The 26,678-nt window shown below is 40.2% G+C and overlaps 1 protein-coding gene across 2 annotated transcripts in view; it reads left to right on the forward strand.

The window, feature by feature from the left end:
• The window catches only part of EFHB (EF-hand domain family member B), a 69,426-nt gene that overhangs the window by 33,217 nt on the left and 9,531 nt on the right, over positions 1-26,678 (forward strand). For both annotated transcript variants that reach the window (XM_030938820.1, XM_030938816.1), the window contains 5 exons: positions 9,034-9,163; positions 15,948-16,031; positions 16,611-16,678; positions 18,621-18,775; positions 26,394-26,601. In XM_030938820.1, the coding sequence (XP_030794680.1) occupies positions 9,034-9,163; positions 15,948-16,031; positions 16,611-16,678; positions 18,621-18,775; positions 26,394-26,601 (645 nt within the window). The remainder of the gene's footprint in view (positions 1-9,033; positions 9,164-15,947; positions 16,032-16,610; positions 16,679-18,620; positions 18,776-26,393; positions 26,602-26,678) is intronic.

The raw sequence follows: 26,678 nt of genomic DNA on the forward strand, positions 1-26,678 counted from the left end.
GGTTGTCTTTTCACTTAGTTGATTTTATCCTTTGCAGTGCAGAAGCTTTTTAACTTGACGTGATCCCATTTGTCCTTTTTTGCTTTGGTTGCCTGTGCTTGTGGGATATTACTCCAGAAATTTTGCCCAGATCAATGTCCTGGAGATTTTCCCCAATGTTTTCTTGTAGTAGTTTCATAGTTTGAGGTCTTAGATTTAAGTTTTTAATCCATTTTGATTTTATTTTTGTATATGGCAAGAGATAGGGGTCTAGTTTCATTCTTTTGCATATGAATATCCAGTTTTCCCAGCACCATTCGTTGAAGAGACTGTCTTTTCCTCAGTGTATGTTCTTGGCACCTTTGCCAAAAATGACTTCACTGTAGGTGTGTGGATTTGCTTGGATTCTTTATTCTGTTCCATTGGTCTATGTGTCTGTTTTTCTGCTAGTACCATGCTGTTTTGGTTACTACAGCTCTGTAGTATAATTTGAAGTCAGGTAACGTGATTACTCCAGTTTTAATCGTTTTACTTTGACTTTTCTGGGTATTTTGTGGTTTCATATACACTTTAGGATTGTTTTTCTATTTCTGTGAAGAATGTCATTGCTATTTTTGTAGGGATTGCATTGAATCTGTAGATTGCTTTTGGTAGTATGGACATTTTAACAATATTGATTCTTCCAATCCATGAACATAAAATGCTTTTTGATTTTTTGGCATCCTGTTCAATTTCTTTCATCAGTGTTTTATAGTTTTCATTATAGAAATATTTGATTAAGTTAATTCCTAGATATTTAATTTTATGTGTGGCTATTGTGTTTAATACATGGGATTACTTTTTATATTTCTTTTTCACATCATTCACTGTTGGTATATAGAAATGCTACTAATTTTTGTACGTTTATTTTGTATCTTGTAACTTTACTGAATTTATCAGTTCTAACAATTTTCTTGTGGATTCTTTAGATTTTTCTAAATATAAGATCATATCATCTGCAAATAAGGGTAATTTGGCCTCTTTCTTTCCAATTCTCATGCCCTTTATATCTTTCTCTTGTCTGATTGCTGTAGCTTGGACTTCCAGTATGAAGGAAGAACTTTCAGTCTTTTCCCATTCAGTATCATCCTAGCTGGGATTCTGTTGTGTACGGCTTTTATTTTACTGAGGTGTGTTCCTTCTATATCCAGTGTGTTGAGGGTTTTTATTATTACAGGCATTAGCCACTGCTAATGTTGAATTGCTACTATTATTATTACAGGCATTAGCCACTGCTAATGTTGAAGGGATGTTGAATTTTATCAAATGCTTTTTCAGCATCAATTGAAGTGATCATATGGTTTTTTTTACTCTTCATTCTGTTGATATCATTGTCCCACTGATTGATTTGCGTGTGTTAAAAAATACTTGGGTCCCAAAGATGAATCCCATGAGACTTGCAAATATTATCTTAAACCCATTATTTTAACCTGATAACAACTTAACACTATTTGCATAAACAACAAACAAGGAAAAATAAAAACTCTATGTCTTAACATTCTCCCCTTACCTTTTTAACTCTGTTGTTTCTATTTATATCTTCTTATAATCTCTATGTCTTGAAAAGTTGTTGTAGTTATTATCTTTGATTGGTTCATTGTTTAGTCTATCTACTCAGGATAAGAGTAGTTTGGATACCACAGTTATAGTGCTATACTGCTCTGTGTGTTTCTGTGTGCTTACTATTATCAGTGAGTTTTGCACCTTCAGGTGATTATTCATTGCTTATTAATATTTTTTTCTTTCTGATTGAAATTGAAGTACTCCCTTAAGCATTTCTTGTAAGACAGGTCTGGTATTTATGAAATTCCGCTGCTTTTTATTTTTAATTTTATTTTTGGCCTGGGAGAGTCTTTATTTCTTCATCATATGTGAAGGATATTTTCACCAGATAAGATATACTATTCTAGAATAAAAGTTTCTTTTCTGCAGCACTTTAAATATGTCATGGCACTCTCTCCTGTAAAGTTTCCACTGAAAAGTCTACTGCCAGATTTATTGAAGCTCCATTGTATGTTGTTTCTTTTCTCTCACTGCTTTTAGAATCCTTTCTTCATCCATAATCTTTGGGAGTTTGATTATTCAATGTCTTGAGGTAATCTTCTTTGGGTTAAATCTGCTTGGTGTTCTATAACCTTCTTGTACTTGGATATTGATATCTTTCTCTAGATTTGGAAAGTTCTCTGCTATCTCTTTGAATAAACTTTCTACTCCTATCTCTTTGTCTATTTTCTCTTTAAGGGCAATAACTTTAAAAATAAAATAAAATAAAAAAATAATAAATTTAGTCTCACTATGTTGCTCAGGCTAGTCTCAAATTCCTGGGCTTAAGTGATCTTTGCACCTTGGCCTCCCAAAGTACTGGGATTACAAACGTGAGCCACCTTGCTTGGCAAGGCCAACAACTCTTAGATTTGCCCCTTTGAGACTATTTTTCTATATCTTCTAGTTGTACTTCATTCTTTTAATTTTTTTCTTTTGTCTTCTCTGATTGTATTTTCAAGTAGCCTCTCTTCAAGCTCATTAACTCTTTCTTCTGCTTGATCAGTTCTGCTATTGAGAGACTGATGTACTTTTCAGTTTGTCAATTGAATTTTTCAGCTCCAGAATTTCTGCTTGATTCTTTTTTTGTTTGTTGTTGTTTTTGTTTTTGTTTTTTGAAATGAAGTCTCACTCTGTTGCCCAGTCTGGAGTGCAGTGGTGTGATCTTGGCTCACTGCAACCTCCCTCTCCTAGGTTCAAGTGATTCTCTTGTCTCAGCCTCCCCAGTAGCAGGGATTATAGGCACAATCACGCCTGGCTAATTTTTGTATTTTTAGTAGAGATGGGGTTTCACCATGTTGGCCAGGCTGGTCTTGAACTCGTGGCCTTAGGTGATTTACCCGCCTCGGCCTCCCAAAGTGCTGAAATTATAGGTGTGAGCTACCACGCTTGGCCTTTGCGTGATTCTTTTTAATTATTTCAGTCTCTTTCTTAAATTTACCTGATAGAATTTTGAATTCCTTCTCTGTGTTATCTTAAATGTCTTTTGAGTTTCCTCAACACAGCTATTTTGAATTATCTGTCTGAAAGGACATATAGCTCTGTTGCTCCGTGATTGGTCCCTGGTGTCTTATTTAGTTTATTTAGTGAAGTCATATTTTCCTAGATGGTGTTGATACTTGTAGATGTTCCTTGGTGTCTGGCATTGAACAGTTAGATATTTATTGTAGTTCTCACTGTCTGTGCTTATTTGTACCTGTTCATCTTGAAAATGCTTTCCAGATATATGAAAGGACTTGGGTGTGGTGATCTAAGCTGTATCTGCTTTAGGAGGCACCCCAAGTCCAGTAACACTAGTTTTTGCAAACTTGTAGAGGTACTGCCTTGATGAACTTGGACAAGATCCGGGAGAATTCCCTGGGTTACAAGGCAGAAACTCATGTTCTTTTTTTTTTTCTTTTTTTGAGACGGAGTCTCACTCTGTGGCCCAGGCTGGAGTGCAGTGGCGCGATCCCGGCTCACTGCAAGCTCCGCCTCCCGGGTTCCTGCCATTCTCCTGCCTCAGCCTCCCAAGCAGCTGGGACTACAAGCGCTCGCCGCCACGCCCGGCTAATTTTTTGCATTTTTAGTAGAGACGGGGTTTCACCGTGTTAGCCAGGATGGTCTCGATCTCCTGACCTTGTGATCCGCCCGTCTCGGCCTCCCACAGTGCTGGGATTACAGGCGTGAGCCACCGCGCCCGGCCGAAACTCATGTTCTTTTCCTTTACTTTCTCCTAAACATACAGTCTTTCTCTCTGTTCTGAGCCACCTAAAGTTGGGGGTTGAGTGACACAAGTACCCCTGTGGCCACCACTGCTGACTGTATTGGATCACAGTTGAAGCTAGTGTAGCATTTGGTCTCACCTAAGTCCTGCTGTACTCAACCTCTGGCTGCAGCCTATGTTCACTCAAGATCCTGGGGCTCTACAATTAACAGGTGGCAAAGCCTGCCAGGCCTGTGTCCTTCTCTTCAGGGTGGTGAGGTCCCCCAGGCCTTGGGTGGGTACAGAAGTACTGTCTGGGAGTCAAGGACTAGAGTCAAAAACCTTAGACGTCTACCAGGTATTCTATTGTATTGCAGCTGAGCTGGCACTCAAACCACAAGATACAGTCTTTCCCACTCTTCCCTCCCCTTCCCAAAGGCAGAGGAACTTCACCGGGTAGCCACCGCCACCCCAGGCCATGAGGAATAATGCCAGACTATCACCAATGTTCTCTTAAGGCCCAAGGTCTCTTAAGTCAGCTTGAGGTTAATGGCCTGGTACTTACCCTTCAGGTCAGTGGGTTCCCCTCTGGCCCAGAGCAGGTCCAGAAATGTTATTTTCAAGAGCCAAGTCCTGGAATTGGGAACCCGAAGAGCCTACTTGGTGCTCTACTCCCCTGTGGGCATGCTGGTACCCAAGGTGTAAGACAAAGTCCTCTTTACTATACTTTTCCCTCTACTTTTCTCAAGCAGAAGGAGTTTTGCTCTGTAGCTACCACAGCTGATAATGTGCTAAGTCTCTTCTGAAGCCAGGAAGTCTAAGAGGCTTACCCAAGACTCTTGATGTACTACCTGGGCCCTGAATAACTGCAGCTGGTTATTCAGGGCCCAAGAGCTCTTCAGTTAGCAGGTGATGAATGCTGGCAGGATTGGGTTCTTTCCTTCAAAGCAGTGGGTTCCCTTTTGGCCCTGGATGTGTCTAGAAATGTCATCTGCAAACCAGACCCTGGAATGGCGGCCTCCTGAGTCCCACCAGTGCCCTATCTTGCTGTGACTGAGGTGGTATCCTAGATGCAAGGTGACGTCTTCCCTGCTCTTCCCTCTTCTCTCCTCAAGCGGAAGGAAGGGGTCCCTTTTGGAGCCATGAGCTGAGTTGTGCAGCCTGGGGTTAGGGGAGGGGTGATGCCAGCATTCCCTTGGCTGCCCCAGCTGGTGTCCCAGTATGACATGTGTCCCGCCCCTAGTCCACTGTCTCTGGGCCTGGTTCTGCTCTGGGAGTCGCCTAAGAGTTCCACTCCTTACGGCCTAGACTGCCTTTCAAGGTTACTTGGAGACACAGAGTGCTGTAGCCCTTGGTGGCGACGTTTGCGGGCACTCAAGTTCGGACTACTGGGATTGGCAATTCCTTTTTTGATAGGGCTGATTTAAATGCTGCCTCTGTGGACAGGCATCAGCTGAGTTTGGTTCAGTTTTCCATTCTGCTCTAACAGGAAAGCACTGAGTTTAATACCTCACAATTGCTGTGTTCTCCCTGCCCTGGTGCCAGGAGAAGCTCTCTACGCCACTCTGCTGCTGCCGGGGTTGGGGAGGGGTGGTGTTCGAGATTCAAAACTATTTTTTCTATCTCTTCAGTGCCTTTTTTTTTTCTCAGTGCTATGAAGTTAAAACCAGGTACTATGAGTTGCCCACCTGATTTTTGAGATGGGCACTCATATCTGTGTAGATAGTTGTCAACTTGGTGTCCTTGTAGCGGTTGGGGGCGGGTATAGGTCTGGGACACAGGACTGGGACATGATCGGTGGAGCTTTCTATTCTGCCATCTTGCTTCACTTCCTCTCTCTGAACATTTTTTCTAACCCCCATCCTTGAGCCATTAAATCATTAATCATTAAATAAACGGGATATTACTCTCCATGCTTTTAGGGAGCCTGCTCTATATATTTTAAATGTTTTACTTAAATAATATGTAAATAGCAATAAATATGGATCTACAACATTTAAAATACACTTAATACTATAAAATAACTTAATTTTAATCATTACTAAAGTGATACTTTTATAAAATGAAAGCTATATAGAAATATACAATATACAAAAAAATTCCCACAATTCTCTATCTCACACTGATGATTCTTTCTTTCTTCTCTTTTCTCTTTTTTTGAGATGGAGTTTTGCTCTTTCGTCCAGGCTGGAGTGAAGTGGCATGATCTCAGCTCACTGCAACCTCTGCCACCTGGGTTCAAGCAATTCTCCTGCCTCAGCTTCCCAAGTAGCTGGGATTATAGGCACCTGCCACCACGCCTAGCTATTTCTGTATTTTTAGTAGAGACAGGGTTTCACCATGTTGATCAGGCTGGTCTCAAGCTTCTGACCTCAGGTGATCCGTCTGCCTCAGCCTCCTAAAGTGCTAGGATTACTGGCGTGAGCCACTGCACCCGGCCGATAATACTTTCATAGATGTTTTCCTTTGCACTTTTATATATATCAGTATGTATGTTCATTTTATTCCGCATCATATATACTTTTTTCCTTTTGCTTTTTTTTTGTCTTATGAAATATTTTGGAATGTCTTTTCATGTCAGTATCTACATTATATTTTCACTATTACGAAAACATATTGTTTATATACCTTTGTAAATGTGGTTGGCTATTTCCTTAAGTTACAGTCCTAGATTTCTGAGAAATTTTTACTCTTAGAGCCAAACTGTCAGCTCAAATTACTGCCCAATTTGCCCTCAGACCCAGAGTATGAGAATATCCATTTCTCCACATATGGAGAAATGAGCTTATCCAATAATGAGCTTATCCAATCTTCTTTATTTTTGTTTAACTAAGAGACAATTATAATTTCTTGTTACTTCAATAACAAGACATTTACTGTTTTTATTTACATTATTTGAATTACTAGTGAGGCTGAATGTCTTTACTCCATCATTTCTTACCTTCTTGGTTGTTCTCTAGTTTCAGTCCTACTTTCTTATCTTGAAATTGAAAACTAACACCACATCAAGACTTGAAAAGAAAAAAGCACAGTATTCAATTTTAAATAAAAAGACTCCTCTGCTGGGTTCTTAGCCCTCAGTCACCCTTTGAATGTTTCTAATATGAGGTAAATTATTACAATGAAATGTGAGGGTCGCGATGTTCTAATGATCGCACAAAATCGAACAAGTGCAAAACACCAAACCTCTCAAATCTTAGCGTAGTTGAAAGTGCTGCCGGGATCGAAATCATTGTCATACCTCCCTTGATCTTCAGGATTTCCATAACAACGGTGGAGACCCCTGCGTTTTTCATCATTGATATGTCCTTTTCCCATACAATGTCCTTACTTACTTTCTAAATATTCAAGTTCTTCACCCATTTTAAGAATTGAGTTACATGGCGGGGTGCGGTGGCTCACACCTGTAATCCCAGCACTTTGGGGGGCCAAGGCAGGCGGATCATGAGGTCAGGAGATGGAGACCATCCTGGCTAACACAGTGAAACCTCGTCTCTACTAAAAAAACGAAAATTAGCCAGGCGTGGTGGCAGGCGTCTGTAGTTCCAGCTACTTGGGAGGCTAAGGACAGGAGAATGGCGTGAACCCAGGAGGTGGAGGTTGCAGTGAGCCAAGACCACACCACTGCACTCCAGCCTGGGCAACAGAGCAAGACTCTGTCTCAAAAAAAAAAAAAAAAAAAAAAAAAAAAAAAAAGAATTGAGTTACATATTTTCTATAAATTTTGAATATTAACCCTCTATCAGATATATAGTTTGCAAGTAATTTTTTCCCAACTCATAGGTTGCCTTTTCATTTTGGTGATTGTTTCCTTTGCTGTGCAGAAGGTTTTTAATTTGATGTAGTCTCATTTATTTATTTCTGCTTTTGTAGTCTGAGCTTTCCGTATCTAAGACATCATTGCCAAGGCCAATGTCAATAAATTTTTCCTCTGTTTTTTCTTCTATGAGTTTTATGGTTTCAGGTCTTACATTTATTTTTTTTAAATCTGTTTTGAGTTGATTTTTGTGTATGGTGCTGCATGTGGAAATCAGGTTTCCCAGGACCATTTTTTGAAGAGACTATCCTTGCTCCATTGTTTCTTCTTGCTGCCCTTGTTGAAAATTAGTGCATTGTATATGTTTGGATTTATTTCTGGGCTCTCCATTCTGTTCCACTAGTCTGTATGTCTGTTGCCAGTAGCATACTGTTCTAATTACTATAGCTCTGTAATATAATTTAAATCTGGACATGTAATGCCTCTAACGTTTTTTCTTTTTCCTTATAATTACTTTGGCTATCCAGAGCCTTTTGTGGTTCTATATAAATTTTAGGATTTTTTTTTTCTGTTTCTGAGAAGAATGCTACTGGAATTTTGATAGGGATCACATTGAATCTGTATTTTGCTTTGGGTAGTATGAACATTTTAAGAAAATTAATTATTCTGATCGATGAGCTTGGAATATCTTTTCATTTTATTTGTGTCCTCTTCAATTTCTTTCATCATTGTTTTATAGTTTTCAGTGTACAGGTCTTTTACCTCCTTGGTTAAGTTTATTCCTAAGTATTTTTTTTTTAGGCTATCATAAATCAAATTATTTTCTTGATTTCTTTTTTGTCTAGGTTGCTATTTTTTATAGAAATGCCATGGATTTTTATGTGTTGATTTTGTATTCTTTGACTTTACTTAATTCATTTATTAGTTCTTTTCTTTTCTTTCTTTTTTTTTTTTTTGAGAAAGAGGCCTTACTCTGTTGCCCAGGCTGGAGTGCAGTGGCATGATCTCAGCTCACTGCAACCTCCGCCCCCTGGGTTCAAGCGATTCTCCTGCCTCAGCCTCCCAGATAGCTGAGATTACAGGTGCATGCCATCATGACCAGCTAATTTTTGTATTTTTAGAGAAGACAGGGTTTCACCATGTTAGCCAGACTGGTCTCAAACTCCTGGCCTCAAGTGATCCACCAGTCTCAGCCTCCCAAATTGCTGGGATTATAGGCATGAGCCACTGGTGTGCCTGGCCAAATTCATTAGTTCTAACAGTTTTTTGATGGAGACTTTGGAGTTTTTTACATATAGCTTTTCAAATATTAACACAAGGTATTGTTGTGTGTAGCATCCCACCAGTCTCCCAGCTCACATGGGGGAATGCTTATGTCTTTATTAGCTAAATCTGTGCAGTTTCTGCACTGTTACAATTTCATTTTTTGTTCCATTCTCATTTTCAATGTCAATGAGAATATAACGTGCATCTTGCAAGATAAGGTTATTTGTGTTGCTTAAATCATAAGTCTTCCTTTCTTTTTCCACAGGAGAGGCAAAGAACCGAAAGTATAACCCATCAAGTTTCCATAGGTTTAATGTGTATGGAGTACCAACACCACATTTTAATGATGGACGAGCCATGGCAAAATCTTTATATTGGCTCCATGAACTACAAATGTAAGTTTAATTACACTTTGCCCAGGAACAAGTGTTAGACATTTGGACTTAAAGAAAAGTTGATTTTTAAAATTTATTTTTTGAAGAGGTAATAAAATGATATGGTTCAAACAAAATGATTAGAAAAAAATAGAAAAAACAGTGTAATGTATTTCACTTCTGACACCCGTCCTGTCTAGTTCTTACAGAGGTAAAAATGATACTTTTTTTTACTGTCTTTATTCTGAAGTTACAAGCAAATATAAAGACATATATGCATGTTTTAACTCTCTGGGATCAACTCTATTTGTGTTTCTTAAATACAATGGACTTTCAAAACTCTACCAAGACAATTGTAATCGACTTGAAATTTGTTTATTTATTTATTGAGACAGCATGTTGCTCTATTACCCAGGCTGGAGTGTAGTAGGGCCATCATAGCTCACTGCAACCTTGAACTCCTGGTCTCAAGCTATCCACCTCAGCCTTCTGAATAGCTGGGAATAAAGGCATGGATAACCATCCTGTCTTGACCTGATATTTGTTATTCAGCTTTGTTGAATAGTTATTTGGGCACCTGAGCATCAGACTCAACTTTTTCAAATTGTGACCTTTTTATGTCTTCATGCTGTAAAAACTACTTCCCTAGAAAACAAAATTGGATCCTTAGTTTTGCATTTCCTGTGTTATATTTTATATCTGAGCCAACATGTAAACTTTGGAAGGTTGCTCATAAAAGTCTAGATTTCTCGTTGTGCTTAAAAAAATCAGAAGATTGTGGATACTGGTGTCATGGGTTGAAGATTCTAAATACTGGTGCTGTCGCACCCTCCCCAAAAAGATATGTCTATATCCTGATTCCCAGAACCTATGAATGTTACTTGGTGTGGAAAAAGGGTCTTTGCAGACGTAATGAAGGATCTTGAGATGAAGAGATCATTCTGGATTATCTGAGTGGGTGTTAAATCCAATGATTAGTATCTATAGAGGGGAAGAAGAAAATTTGATACACAAGAGGAAAAGATACATACAAGGGAAGGTATGTGAAGATGGAGATAGATATTGGTGCGATGTGCCTATAACCAAGGAATGCGAAGTAATGCCAACAGCCATCAGACTTGGAAGAAGCAAGGAATGGGCTGAGTGTGGTGGCGTATGCCTGTAGTCCCAGTGCTTTCGGAGGCTCAGGTGGGAGGATGGCTTGAGCCCAGGAGCTAGAGGCCAACCTGGGCAACATAGCAAGACACCGTCTCTAGGGAAAACAAAAAAAGCAAGAAATGAATTCTCCCCTAACGCTGTTAGAGGAAATGTGGCCTTGCTGACAGTTTCGATTTCAGACTTCTGGCTTCTAGAACTGTGAGAGAATACATTTTTCAAAGCCATCAGTTTTTGGTAATTTCTTATAGGCAACCACATGAAACTAATGCACGGGCCTTGCATTCACATTTGTCAATGATAGGGGTAGATTTGTTCTGATCTCTGCCCTTTTTAAAGGAGACAATGGCCCTCTAGGTTTCCATAGGCCCAGCATGCACACAGACTTAGCATTCCTGCAGGTATCCAACCTGCCTCACTCTTTTGCCTATTTTGTCTCCATGACAATAACAGCTCTCAGTTATAGAGGCAAAATTCTGAGCACTTTATGTATTATTAGTTTAATCCTACTAAGAACTCCACAGGATAGGTGTATTCTAATTTTTATTCTTCCCATTTTACAGGTGAAAAAGCTGAGGAACAGAGGGGTTAAATCATTTGCCTAAGATCATGCAGCTCAGATGTATCAGGGGTAAGAATGAAATCCAGGCAGTGTTGGCTCTAGAGGCAGCCCTAACCACTGCACCAGATCTATAGGCACTTGATTCTTGATCACCTGTTTATGGGCTTCAAAAATGATTTCCATTCCTCTTTCCCTCCTTTATTACATGGGTTTCTGATACTTGAATTATTCAAAATAAGGATGGTAAAACACACACATAGAATAAATTTTTCAGTATCATAGTAACCCTGCATGAAACAGTTTTTATTTAGGATATAGATGAAGCATTTACATAATAAATATTTCTTATTAGTTTACATTTTGAGGCATCTAATTTTATATGCACAATTTAACATAAATTTCTTATTATTAAAATAATTGAACTATGTATAAAGGAAAGTGTAAAGATATTATTTAAAGATTTAAGGACTATAGAGATTTATAATTAAATATAATAAATTGATACTTAAAAGGAGACAGATATGGTTTATCCATTTTCAGTGGGTTAGAAATATAAACTTGCTATCCGTTTGTAAAACATATGAGGTAAACACATTAACAACAATGTGGTCCTCAAGAACATCCTAAGAGCAGAGCAACTATCAATGATTTAGTGTTGCCACAGAAAAACTCACAAAGTTTATAAGGGCAAACAGTGAGCAGGGCATGCTTCCCTCCAACTTGTCTCTCCCCAAGGGGACATTGTTTATGGAACAGTGTTTTATATGATCATACATTTTTTCTTTTTTTTTGAGATGGAGTCTCCCTCTGTCACCCAGGCTGGAATGCAGCGGCATGATCTTGGCTCACTGCAACCTCTACCTTCTGGGTTCAAGCGATTCTCATGCCTCAGCCTCCCGAGTAGCTGGGATTACAGGTGTGCGCCGCCATGCCTGGCTAATTTTTGTTATTTTTAGTAGAGATAGAGTTTCATCATGTTTGTCAGGCTGGTCTCGAAAACATGACCTCAGGTGATCCGCCCACCTCAGCCTCCCAAAATGCTGGGATTACAGGCATGAGCCACTGCGCCTGACCCTTTTTGTATTTTGAAACTTAATTGGAATGTTATTGCTAGCAGTAGATAAATTCTTTATTCTTTTTGTTGCAATTTAAAAAGAGCTCACTACTTCATTCGGTTTGATTTCTGTTATAAACTTGGAGTCAAGTGTGTTAATTTACATTTTGAGGCATCTAATTTTATATGCACGGTTTAACATACAAATTTGGTTTACTTTCAACTTTTTTTTTTTTTTTTTTTTTTTTTTTTTTTTTTTTTTTTTTTTTTTTTTTTTTGAGAAGGAGTCTCGCTCTGTCACCCAGGCTGGAGTGCAGTGGCCAGATCTCAGCTCACTGCAAACTCCGCCTCCCGGGTTTACGCCATTCTCCTGCCTCAGCCTCCCGAGTAGCTGGGACTACAGGCGCCCGCCACCTCGCCCGGCTAGTTTTTTGTATTTTTTTAGTAGAGACGGGGTTTCACCGTGTTAGCCAGGATGGTCTCGATCTCCTGACCTCGTGATCCGCCCGCCTCGGCCTCCCAAAGTGCTGGGATTACAGGCTTGAGCCACCGCGCCCGGCCTACTTTCAACTTTTATGGGATACATTTCCTCTGTAAAAGAGGATCTCTGTTGTCTGGGCACGGTGGCTCATGCCTATAATCTCAGCACTTTGGGAGGCTGAGGCAGGCAGATCACGAGGTCAGGAATTCGAGACCAGCCTGGCCAACATAGTGAAACCCTGCCTCTACTAAAAATACAAAAATTAGCTGAGTGTGGTGGCACACACCTGTAGTCCCAACTACTTGGGAGGCTGAGGCAGGAGAATCACTTGAACCCGGGAGGCGGAGGTTTCAGTGAGCTGAGATGGCGCCATTGCACTCCCGCCTGGGTGACAGAGCAAGACTGTCTCAAAAAACAAAAACAAAAACAGGCCGGGTGCGGTGGCTCAAGCCTGTAATCCCAGCACTTTGGGAGGCCGAGGCGGGTGGATCACGAGGTCAGGAGATCGAGACCATCCTGGCTAACACGGTGAAACCCCGTCTCTACTAAAAATACAAAAAATTAGCCGGGCGTGGTGGCGGGCGCCTGTAGTCCCAGCTACTTGGAGGCTGAGGCAGGGAGAATGGCATGAACCCGGGAGGCGGAGCTTGCAGTGAGCCGAGATTGCGCCACTGCACTCCAGCCTGGGCGACAGAGCGAGACTCCGTCTCAAAACAAAAACAAAAACAAATAAACAAAAAGGATCTCTATCTATATTCTGCTTATGACCTTTGGTTTGAATAATCAAAGCAAAGTCAAATCAAACTTTGATTTGAGTCATCAGATGGTAGGCATGCATGTGCGAGTGCACGTGTTTGTGCGCGTGTGTGAATGAATGAATTCACTGGCACACAAAGAGCTTTATCTGAGTTGGTTCGTGAATGCTAAGAGGTTGTGTAATGATGTTGCAGTTATTGATATTCTGCCATACATGGTTGCCCACAGATACTTCCTGATTGTTGCAGAAGCATACTCCAGGCAGTTCTTGACTAAAAAGAGTTGGCTCTGTGCCTTACAGTTCTTTTTCCTATCTCTGCATGTTCCTAATTATGTACCTTGTAGCTGATTTTTCTTTTTTTTTTTTTTTGAGACGGAGTTTCACTCTGTCACCCAGGCTGAAGTGCAGTGGTGTGATCTTGGCTTACTGCAACCTCCGCCTCCCAGGTTCAAATGATTCTCCTGCCTCAGCCTCCCAAGTAGCTGGGATTACAGGCGCCTGCCACCACTCCTAGCTAATTTTTGTATTTTCAGTAGAGACAGGGTTTCACCATGTTGGCCAGGCTGGTCTCGAACTCCTGACCTCAGGATGATCCACCCACTTCAGCCTTCCAAAGTGCTGGGATTACAGGTGTGAGCCACTGCGCCTGGCCTGGAGCTGATTTTTAGATTGTTAACTCGGTTTGTTCAAGTTATAGCCCTAAACTGCATTGATTTATTCTGACTCCACCTACATTCTTCCCCCACCAACAAATGGGAAGGAAATGAAGAAATGAGATGAATTACTTATATTTCTTCTTTTGTTCCTCCACAGAGTGTTACTCTTCTCCAGAAATTTATTCAGCTCAGTAGTTCAATAGCACAGGAGATACTTTGAAAAGCAAATGGAGTTTAAGAATGTAATGCTCATTGTCTTTAGTCTTACCAAAACAATAGATAATTTATTAATTTTAATGTTATTAAATAATAGTGTTGTAATTTTACAGGTTTGAAAAGAAATTTTATTCATTTAATCACAACAGTAGAAGTAACAAAATTATTTTACAAAAAACTGGCAAAATAAAATCACTCATAATGCTGTTCACTTTAATTCAGCCATTACTATCATTTTAATGTATTTTATCCTAGTGTGGCTTCCTATGTAGATTTTTGCATAGTTTTCACCAGAGTGCAATCCCATTTTATATCCTGTTTTCCACCTAACACAAAATAATTATATATTGCTGTATGTCCCAGCATTGAAAATGCATGCAGTGTATTCTTATTAATGTGATATAATTTAATCACCCTCCACAACTGAATATTTTGATTCTTTTCTTTATTCCATTGTAGTCAATAAGCTACAAACATTTTTTATACATATAACTTGTCTACATTTTTTTTTTTTTTGAGACAGGCTCACTCTGTTGCCCAGGCTGGAGTGCTGTGGCATGGTCTTGGCTTAGTGCAGCCTCTGACTCCCAGGTTCAAGTGACTGTCCTGCCTCAGCCTCCCAAGTACCTGGGATTACGGGCATGTTCCACCACACCTGGATAATTTTTGTATTTTTAGTAGAGCTAGGGTTTTACCATGTTGGTCAGGCTGGTCTTGAACTCCTGACCTCAAGTGATCTGCCCACTTTAGCCTCCCAAAGCACTGGGATTACAGGTGTGAGCCACCATGCCCAGCCTCTTTTCTACATTTTTAATTGCTATCTGGATTATATCATTATTATTGGTTCCCAGATGTGGATAAAAGGACATGAGTGTTTTTATGCTTTTTGATTCATATTGCCCAATTATTTTCAAAAGGACTGTAGGAATTTGCACTAGCAATCTGTAAATGTTTTACTATACTTTTTGCCAAAGTTAGATATTCTCTCTCTCAATATACTTACATATATTTGCTTGTTTATTAGGTTAGAAGTGGCACTTTGTTATTCTTTTATTTACATTTATTTTATTACTAGAGAGTATTATAAATTCCCCATGTATTTGCTTACTAGATGTGAGTTATTTGTTTATATCCTTTGGCTATTTATTTATTTGATGCTAAATTTTTTTATTTTTATTTTTATTTTCTGTAGAGATGGGATCTCACTATGTTACCCAGGCTCATCTCAAATTCCTGGCCTCAACTGATCCTCCAGCTTTAGCTTCCTAAAGTGTTGAGATTACAGGCATGAACCACTGTGCCTGGCCTGATGCTTAATTTTCTTCTAGCAATTTTACAAGCTACACTTACTTTATATTATTTTTTGAGACAGGGTCTCACTCTGTCACCCAGGCTGGAGTACAGTGGTGTCATCTCAGCTCACTGCAACCTCAGCCTCCCAGGCTCAAGCGATCCTCCTAGCTCAGCCTCTTGAGTAGCTGGGACTACAGGTGCATGCCACCACACCAAACTAGTTTTTGTATTTTTTTTAAGAGACAGAGTTTCGCCATGTTGCCCAGGCTAGTCTCAAATTCCTGAGGTGAAGCCATCTGCCCAGCTTGGCCTTCCAAAGTGTTGGAATTACGGCAGTGAGTCACTGTGCCTGGCCAGGAGCTACATTTACAATAGTGATATTAACACCTTGTTTTTATTTACTAAAAATATTGTTTGCTTACCTTATTCATTAATCAAGATTTATTTTATTTTAGTGTAAATGGAAGAAAAATGAACACATAAAACTTTATTTTTAGCAGAGAGTTTCTTTTGAAACTACATTTGTTCCTTGAAGGCCTAATGATACTATGGTATTCTTCACCTTACGTATATTTGGCAGCCAAGAATACTTTAGGTAATAGAGATACCTGATAATGTTCTAATTTTGCAGGAAAAGAGGAGCTAAGTTTGTATCCAAAAGAGAAGATGATTTCAAAGAAAAGTTTCAACATAAACTTGGAAGAGTTTTAGATCCGTAAGTTAATGATTAACTTCAAATTGATAGTTTCTTTGCATAGAATTTAAAAAGTATTCTTGTGGTAACTGTTGGTGTGCCTATTAGATTCTATCTATTAAATAAGAAAATCATTATTTTATTGTTAATCAGTTAATCTGTTAATGTCTATAGAATTTGGGATTTCAGGAAAGCAGTGAGTTCTCCAAAATGCAGAGGGCACTGGAGAAGAGAGAGGGATAATTTTGCATAAAGCATTATTTGTGAGATATCAGAGATTTTAACTTACTGTGTTTACGTTTGTCTTTGTCTTTCCTGTCTGTCTGTCTTGCTCTCTATTTATACTTTGGCAATTTTGCTTTGAATGTGTTCTATTTTCCCTTTGTAATTCTGGGCTCCTGAAAGAGGGTGAAAGCATTCAGTCATTGTTAATGCAAGTGGAAGATCAGACAAAAGATCTATTGGAGAACTTTTGTTTGATCTTCATAGTTTGGTTATGAGATAAAATATGGGCTACTAAGAACATATGGCAAACATATTTTAAATTCCAGAGATGCCATGTGGTGGGTATTTTAACTAAGGATTTGTTTTCTTTGATAGCATTGCAGAAACAATGAATGTTCCCCCAGACTACACATTTGGAGCTTGTCTCCGTCCTGAGGAGTATGGTAAATATACACACTTTCTCTGTAAAAAACCCCAAACAAACAGCAACAAAATCTCTGCAAAGTTACACAGTTAAGCTCACCATCTCCTTATTTCAGAACTTCTAATTTTAAAGGCTTAAAATGTTGCATTAACATTAATGGGAAAAGTATATAACAGAAATTTTTTTTTCAATTGTGTTTGAAATAGGTACAGTTGGAAGCCCTTGTAATGAGTACTGTAAGTGTAGTTAAGACTTTGACTTTTATTTAAGAAAAATAAATATGGCTTATATTAAACAAGCCAAAGTGAAATGGAGCAGCTTTTTAATGAAGTCGGATATTGTCCTAGGTCCTAACTTCTCAAAGTGTGGTCTGCAGACTGCCAGTTTTGGCATCCCCTGGGAGCATCTTAGAAATGCAGAATCTCAGGCCCCATCCCAGAATTATTGAATCAGAAACTGCATTTTAACTGTATTTCCGGGTCAATTTTAAGCACATTCAAATATGAGAGAGCACTGTACTCTACAACCACATAATTAAGAACCACTCTTTTCCTACCAGCCAGCCAGCTAGCCAGTCAATCAGTCAATCAATACATAAAGTAGCAGGAGAAACTTACTTGTATTTTGTCTGTATTTCTAGGCAATCTAAACTGCAGATATCCAAAGGGAAAAATATGCTACAGCTTATCAGGATTGGGCTGTGTATCAGTGGTTCTCAAAACATGGGCTGCAGACTACCTGCATTAAAATCATCCAGGGAGTTTATTAAATCTGCACATTCCTGGGACCCATGCCCTAGATATTCTGATTCAGTAGGTTCTTATATACACTAAGGTTTAAGAACCACTATGAAAAATGTTTTAGCTAAAGTTCACTCATTGATAAATAGAATAAATATTTATTGAGCTTTTGCAAGACAGTGGTTTGGAGCATCATTAATTACTACATTAGGAAGTTATATTTGGGTTCTGTTTTTACACAAACTACTAATGTTTAATGGATGCCTATCCATCTTAGAGGCTTTAATATCTTTTGAAGAGGGTAAGGGATGATTAGGAAACCATCAATTAGCTTGAAAAAGAAGTAGGTAATCATGGTAAATTCTGCCTGTTTGAGGGCAAGCTTCATGCTGGTGGGTGCTCTGTCTTGCTGTCTGTTGGATCCTCAGGATCCAGCACATAGGACATCTTTCACTAATATTTATAGCATGAATTGATGAATTAAAAGAATAAGAGAAAGCTGAGAGTCCTGGCAGGAAGATGGGAGGTGTGTGTAGGCTGGGGAAAATGAACAGAGGCAGGAGGTCTCCTCTGGCGATATCCACCAAGCCGCCACATCTGGAGCAGCATGGTCAACTCTAGTTGGGGTGTGGGTTAGGACTCTCTTAGTTAATGGAGCTATGAAGGGAGGCAGGCCTCCAGTGCTGGTGGTAGCATGAGTGGAAGCAAGGCTGAGAAATGGGAACTTGGTATGCAGACTAACAGCCAACTGGAAACTTACATAGGAGAGAGTAGATAATTTGAGTTTGATTTTTACAAGGCTCTCCCAGTTTAGTCAGTTTCAAGGCACACTGAGTGGTCCCCACCTGAACTCAGCCCTAGCTTTCAGATCCTCAGCATTGTAGACAAATGGCCAAGAGGTAGTCAAGCAAGGACTTCACTGTCTAAGGAAAATACTTGACAGCTGAGTGCGGTTGGTGATGTCCACATGAAATTCATTTTTTTAGATTTTCTTCTTGAGCAGAGAGGTAACATAAAACAGAAATATTAATTTTTATCAATTAATTTATGTACTTTATAGTACATAAGGATTTTCTGACATGCTGCATAATCATGTCAGAGTTAGATGTTCCTTTCATTCACAGAGGTTGCGAGATCTCTCTCACTCTCTTTTTTTAAAAGGTAGAAATAATATAGAAAGACTTTAAACTTATATAAAAAACTTTTTTCTCTCTTCAATAGGAGTTGGTGATCTCATCCATAATAGACTTCCGGGTGAATATCTTCGAGGCAAGGATAGACAGCGAGCCCTGATTGCAGCAGTTCGGCATCACTTGAAGAAAGTTAATTACCAAAAATTTGACACTTTGCTGGCAGCCTTCAGGCACTACGACAAGGCCAGTAATGGGGGAGAGCTTTTTGGTGATGCATGGACTTACAGATCCCAGCAGTTTGATGTAGATCAGGGGTCAGCAAACTATAGCCTGTGGGCCAAATCCAGCCCACTGTTTGTTTGCATAAGTAAAGTTTTACTGGAACACAATCATGCCTGTGTTGTTTTTAATATTGTCTGTGGCTGCTTTTGCACTATGAATGCAGAGTTAGGTAGTAGCAACAAAAACTGTATGACCTTCAAAACCTAAAATATTTACTATTTGCCCCTTAACAGAAGACGTTTGCTGACCCCTTTTGTAGATTATTGGTTGTCAAAGTGTGGTTCCACTATGACCATCACCATCACGCGGGAACTTGTTAGAAACGCACATTACAAGGCCCATTTCAGAAAATACTGAGTTAGGAACTCTGGGGTGGGGCCCAGCAATTTTAGCAAGCACTCTAGTGATTCTGATGCACATTCAAGTTTGAGAATCACTGTTACGGATTATTAAACTGCAGTGTGCTGGGAGCAAGGGGCAGTGGGTAGCACTAGGGGTCCCTGGGGAAGACTTGACAATCTATACCTAAATCTGAATTTGCACACAGAGTACCTGCATTCTAGGTCCAAGTCAAGCTTAGAATGTCTTTTCCCTGGGAGCACAGTGTGGCTGTAGTTTTGAGAGTATAAGATATTCAGTGTTCAAGCTACTCTAAATTTTATTCTTTGAAAAAATCAGATCAATCTAGGGCTACGTAGTTACCTCGCATCATTTTAGGCCATCATAGAATTGCTTTTACCAAGTTGCACTGCGTTTAGCTTATGCTAAGGAGCACTATAAGAAACTGCCATTGAAACGTGGTATATTTTTTGTTAGTATGCCTTTTATTTTGGTCAGATGCATCCTCTTTATAAGAAACTCAGTCTTGACAAAGGAAATAATTGCACTTCATCTAAGTATCTGGATGACTGTTTTTTATCTCATGGATAGCATATATTTTGTATTGATTATGCACACCTTTTTACTTTGGTTACCAGGAAGCTTGGAGCCAACTCAATAAATAATGGTAGTGATATGAATAAGAGAAACTGCCACAATACGTAGTGCCCTGCTTTTAAGAATTTTTCATTTTAAATGTAATTAAAGATGATCATCTTAATAGCTGTTGATATCTAAGTAAATCACCAGGCACATTCCTTATGATAAATTAAGCAGGGAGGAAATTACTGAGAATTATTTAATGCTGATATGCCTTATATATATATTATATATATAATATATATTTTATATATATATATTTTTTTTGAAATGAAGTCTCCCTCTTGTCCCCCAGGCTGGAGTGCAATGGCATGATCTTGGCTCACTGCAACCTCTGACTCCTGAGTTCAAGGGATTCTCCTGCTTCAGCCTCCCAAGTAGCTGGGATTACAGGTGCCTGCCACCACGCCCGGCTAATTTTGTATTTTTAGTAGAGACGGGGTTTCACCATGTTGGCCAGGCCGGTCTTGAACTCCTGACCTCAGGTGATCTGCCCGCCTCAGCCTCCCAAAGTGTTGGGATTACAGGGGTGAGCCACTGCGCCCGGCCTTGATATACTTTTTAAATAGTTAATATGCACAATGTAGCATTCAGTGTCCATAAGGAGCTTTTTTTTCTGAAAGGGTAATAAGATGTGGGTCTAGTACAGCTGTAGGTTAATTTTTGATTATTTAAATCTTATATTATTGGGTGCCACATTTAATTTAATGGAAAAACCAAACACCACAAAGCAAATAAACTATGATTTTCTAAATGAATCTTCTTGGCTTATGAAATTAATTCTGTTATTTATTGAATACTCATAGTACATCAAGCATTATTCCAGATAATGTGTAGACATTCCATATAGGGAACGGAAAATCTAGAGGAAGAGTTACACGTGGGGTAGCAGTAGTGTGCTAGAATTGGCTTGGGAGAGCATACTGTTAAATTTGCAGGAAGCTTACAAGCCAGTTGACATCACAATGGTAGCTAGAAATTACCATGATGAGAGTATGAACACCATGGAAAGCAGCACCTGCTACAAATCAGGGCTTTCTTCCACCACACTGCCAAAGAGCCAGTTGTTGAACATATGTAACACAACACTGAAGTAGAGTGAGGCCCAAGTACTATGATAAACTCAGAATCGCAATCAGGGATTTTGGCTCCTAGCTATCATAGACTATGTAATTCATAACAGATGTTCTTAGCAATGCAAGTCAGCTGATGATTTTCTCTTTTAATTAATTGTCTAATTAAGCATGTGTAGATTTGTGCCCACTTAAGCAGCACATTTGTTGTCAATATGTAAACATTGTTAACTTAAAACCAGAATAGTTTCCTAAAATAAATTTTGCTCCCAGGTTATAGGGTTCTCAGTTAAGTTCAATAATTGTGTAGAGTCCTTGTTTTTGGAGGGGCTGCATGAGGTCAGTAAGTCCAACTTCGTGTCTGTCCATGCCACCAGCTGATGGTATTTGCTCCCCTTGTGGAATGACTGAACTGGGGCTGGGGAAGATACCCAAAGGTGTTCAATGTGGAGGTGCAATAACTAGGGTCATTCTCTGCTGTTTCCAATAGATTTCTCGGTAAAGTTGAGGTGGATGTCATTCAAATTGTGGTCAGAACTGCCTGGCAGTCAGTTAAAACTAAGGTGTCACCAACAGTTTGAGAGAGCTGCACCAAGGCATTTTCCCTTATGATGCAGTCTTCAGGAGTGGGCTGAAAATCAGAATATCATAGTGTCCCTCACCCCCCTGAACATCCTGGGTATAAGGTATTCTCTCTCCAAGAGCTTGGTTGCTGCTCTCCCCTTATTGCCACAAAATCAGGGTATCCCATTCCAGTAGCTATAACTTCACCTTTTCCCCATTTATCTCCTATTTTCACCTAGAACTTTTGTCTGGAAAGGTCAGGCATAAAAGAGAATAAAACAGATCTCTGGAACTTTTCTAAGAAATCCCTGGTCCCTTTATACCTGACCTTTACAAACAAAAGGTCTAGGTGAAAATAGAGAATATGGGCCAGGCATGGTGGCTCACGCCTGTAATCCCAGCACTTTGGGAGGCTGATCACCTGAGGTCATGAGTTTGAGACCATACTGACCAACATGGTGAAACCCCATCTCTACTAAAAATACAAAAATTAGCCGGGTATGGTGGCACATGTCTGTAATCCCAGCTACTCGGGAAGGTGATGCAGGAGATTGCTTGAACTTGGGATGCGGAGGTTGCAGTGAGCTGAGATCATACCACTGCACTCCAGCCTAGGCGACAAAGTGAGACTCCATCTAAAAAAAAAAAAGAAAAAAAAAAAAAAGAAAATAGAGAATATGATTGGGAAAAAAGTGAAGTTACAACTACTGGGATGGAACATACTGATTTTATTTTATTATTTTATTTTATTTTAGAGATGGGGGTCTCACTCTGTTGCTCAGGTTGGAGTGCAGTGGCACCATCATAGCTCACTGCAGCCTTGAACTCTGAGCCTCAAGTGATCCTCCTGCCTCAGCCTCCCATGTTGCTGGGATTACAGATGTGAGCTATTGCTCCCAGTTCTCACGCTGATTTTTGAGAGGTATACTCAACCAAGTGGTTATTATCCTATGATCAAGGACTGTCAACCCAATAAGAAAATCAGGTGGCTGAAATAGAATTAACTTTGAACCTCCTGGAATCCTTTTTATGCCTGGTTGCTACCAAAAGGGTGGACCAACCCTATGGGCACGGGATTGCTGTTAGGGGGAGAAAAGATGCACCATGTCCAGGAATAGTCATGGCAGTAACCCCAATTTTCAAAAGAAGTCTTTATAACCCCTGTCCCTTTTATTCTGATTATTATTCAGGAAGCAGCTGAGATAGAATGAGTCCTTTCTGGGGGCAGCTGCATTGAGTGACCGAACAGCTTTACTAAAATGTGGGCACCAGGAGCTGGTTGAGAAGGCCATTCCAATGCTCAATAATACCATATGACAATGGGTGGTAGGGAGTAAGAAAAGTTCATTGAATACCTTGACTAATAGCTCACTGCTGAATAGCTTTTGTGCTATAGGGTGCACCCCACTGACAGACTGAAAATGTTCCAGAAAGCAAAATGCATAACCCAGATTAACTTAACTTTATGGGTCCTACTGCTGGGACTAGAGCCATATGATTGGACTGGAATGGCAATTCCATAATTTGAATAAGTGTCAATATTGGTGTGGCACCACTGATAGCTCTGAGGGGGGAGGGGTCAAAGGTTCACTATAGTCAGTCTGTCAGGAGCATGAGGGAGATCCCTATGTGGGATGTGCCCTCTCTCACCACGAGACAAATGAGTCAACTTCTGGCAGTCACAAGTTTGGCATGTAGTGGTGGCTTCTGCATTAGAAACATAGAGTCCTTTACCTTGTGCCCTGTGTGTAATGGGGGTCTGTTGCCACGTATGTACAGGCAGCAATGTTGGCGATCTGCATGGTTCAGGCTTCATCAGCAATTTGATTCCAATTTTTCCCATGCTTATGGTGAGTATCTACATGAACTACCCAGATAGTTCAATCACTAGCTATAATTTTTATCCTGTAGTTTGCAGTCCCTTAAAGGGGTGTCTTCAATCTGCTAGTCTTGTTTTCCAAGTGGCAAACCAAACAGGTAGGCCACAGTCAACAGCCCAAGAGTCAGTAAAAATATAACAGGTTTATCAAGGGGAGTATTGGCCAGAGCCATGAGAATGGCCTTTACTTTAGTTCAGTGAAGACCACCAGGTTTCAGCTTAGCCAAATTATAAGTGAACCAGATGCAGGCATTTAGAGGAGGTTCTGTGAATTGAGGGCCCCCTTGAGCCAGTGGCTTTGCTTCAGATGACAGAGTGGTGAATAAGTTCTTTTTTTTTTTTTCTAAGGGATCACTTCTCAGCTGAGTGTGGTGGCTCACACCTACAATTCTAGCATTTTGGGAGGCTGAGGCAGGAGGATAGTTTGAGGCTGGGAGTTTGAAATTGGCCTGGGTAACATAGTGAGACCCCATTTCTACAAGTAAACAAAAATAATTAGCCAGGAGGGGTAGTGCCAGCTACTCGGTAGGCTGAGGCAGGAGGATCACCCGAGCCCAGGAGTTTGAGGCTACAGTGAATTATGATCATGCCACTGCACTCCAGCCTGGACAACAGATTGAAGCCTGTCTCAGGAGCAGCAGCAGCAGCAGCAGCAGCAGCAATAACAACAACAAAAATATTGCTACCCTTTTACACGTAAAGCTGAGATGTTACTGGAGTTGGGCTGGCTGTATTCTTGACTATGCCATTTCCATTTGACATATGAGGCTTGTTTGCTCCTTTTTCATTCTGTTAGTCATTGAGTCCAAGTTGGCCCACCTCAAAATGATTATCGGCTGGCGAGTCAGAAGGCCTCCATGGGTCTAGTGTTCGGTTTCCAGAAGAGCTCAGTGACAGGCTAATAGCCGCTTTTCAAAACAGGTCTACCTGGTAACTAAGTTAGGGAGGCAATGAGTCCTAAACTTCATGGTGCACCTCCAAGTGAAGGTTGCTTTTCTTTTCCAGAGGCTCTAATTGGCAAAACCACCAGTTATAGACTCATGACTCAAAGGAGTCATTAGGGCTGTGGGGTCCCAAAGGTACTAACAATTGTCTATACATGGCTCTTCTTGATCAGGATAATCCCCTCTGTCACATACGAACATTCACTATACAGACATGGAAAGCATCAATACCAATTAAACATTCAGCCTGGGAAGCCATAGCAATAATACATTGTTATCTTTAATTCGTCTCTGCAACCTCTGCCCAAACCCCATTAATTGAATTCGGACATCCTTCCCTACCACCCTCTCCCAGGACTGGCTATGATGATGATTTCGGGAACTGTATCCAAACCATAAAAATGTTGAGAATCTCACCCCACTGAACAGATGCATCTCTCTTGAAGACCTGGAGCCCTTGGTCCTACTTCTGATCATCTTTCTCCCTAAAGCAGTTGAGATCAGGGCTTGTGGGAGGGAGGCATTAAGGGTGCAGAGGGAGAGAATGGCTTTGCACCAGTAAATAAGAAATATTTACTTTGATTTTGAGTGGCATGATGGTGGCATGGTAGCTCCATGAAACAAACCACCAGTGTTTTCAGTGCGCACAAAGCCCTGCATGTTAGGCAGTAAGTTATCATTGACAGCATCTGTTTCAGTTTTGGAGATCTCTTGATTCAACGGCCACATCCCACATTGCTTTTCAGCTAGGGATGAGTGTGGGTTTGCATTTTGGTTGTAGTAGAGACTTTTGTTTGTTTGTTTTTGAGACGGAGTTTCGCTCTTGTGGCCCAGTCTGGAGTGCAATGGCGCGATCTTGGCTCACTGCAACCTCCACCTCCTGGGTTCAAGCGATTCTCCTAACTCAGCCTCCTGAGTAGCTGGGATTACAGGCATGTGTCACCATGCCTGGCTAATTTTGTATTTTCAGTAGAGACAGGGTTTCTCCATGTTGGTCAGGCTTCCAAAGTACTGGGATTATAGGCGTGAGCCACTGCACCCGGCCTGTAGTAGAGACTTTTATAAAGGAGTCTACTTCAATCCAGAGCATTTGCAGCTGTATTGTCAAGATCATATGTTTTAAGTTCTCATTCTGTTTGAATACAAGGGTTAAGTAGGGAAGTTTTCCAGGGCTGTGGGTCTGACTGCAAGAATTTATAATTCATCTAGTCAGTTTCTCATTCTCCAGGGGATTGCCTCCATCAGCATTGTAAATCCAGTCCTGGGCAGTAAGAGCTTAAATACTATGCAGTGACTCATTTCTGATTTCTCTTGGGAGTTACTTCCTCTCAGGGAAGTCTCTCCGTGGGGGCCAAAGCTCCCCTATAGCAGCCAGAATCCACTGCAGAAACAAACAAGAAAACTGGGACCTTTGCCATCATCTCTGAATGGGTTTAAGGTTGGCTTGATAGACTGCAGGAGGGGCTGAGTGCTAAGATGTCCCAGTTGTTAACATTCTTCCTTAACAAGCATTGTGTGCTCTGTCCCTTCATCTCCTAAGTGAATCAGCCAGTTTCTGCTGAGAGCCCTTATACATTTCCCTCTGTTCATACTCAGTGTAGGTACTTCTGCCTTTAAATGCTGTCTGAAAAGAGGTGAGACTTTTTCCCTCCACCCTCCTCCCCCTACTTACCAGGATGAATCTTAATGTTACTTGTTACAGTGGGGCTGACCATCAGATTGGGAGCATGTCCCTCTTACCCATAGGAGTGTTATCAAAACCAGACAACTGTCCTTGAACCCACCTCCGTGAACTTATCCTGCAACTATCTCCCCAATTTCTCCTCAATAACAGGCAATGAAATGAAGGGCCATTTATTGCTGGGTTAAAACACAGAAGGTGTTAAAAACTTTGTAAGGATAAACAGTTGTAGAGAGCTGTCAAAAGTACACACCCATTGGTCACATGAAACGTCAAGACCATATCATGGTAACACTGCTCTACCACAGTCTAAACAGCATATTTGACTCCTCTTCTGTGAAAATTGAGACAATTTTGAATGTATGTGATGAAGCTGTTTTTTTCTTAAACTAAATAATGTTGCCTACTCCGCTCTTGAAGACAACTCCCATTTTATGTTCTTTTGCTTCCTGTATAACAGAAGGGAGATGGGATGATAGATAAAGCCGAGCTGCAGGAAGCTTGTGACCAGGCCAACTTGAGTTTAGATGACAAGCTCCTGGACCAGCTATTTGACTACTGTGATGTGGATAATGATGGCCTCATTAACTATCTGGAATTTGCAAATTTTCTTAACTGGAAAGACAAAATGCTTCTTAAAGAGTATGAAGAGAGGGTCATTATTAAAGGTATTTAATTCTTGAAGATTTGATGAATTATTTTTTCAAAATAATTGAAAGTTTATTATTATTATTTTTAATACAGA

This window comes from Rhinopithecus roxellana, chromosome 1 (assembly GCF_007565055.1).
Source record: "Rhinopithecus roxellana isolate Shanxi Qingling chromosome 1, ASM756505v1, whole genome shotgun sequence".
NCBI lineage: Eukaryota > Metazoa > Chordata > Mammalia > Primates > Cercopithecidae > Rhinopithecus > Rhinopithecus roxellana.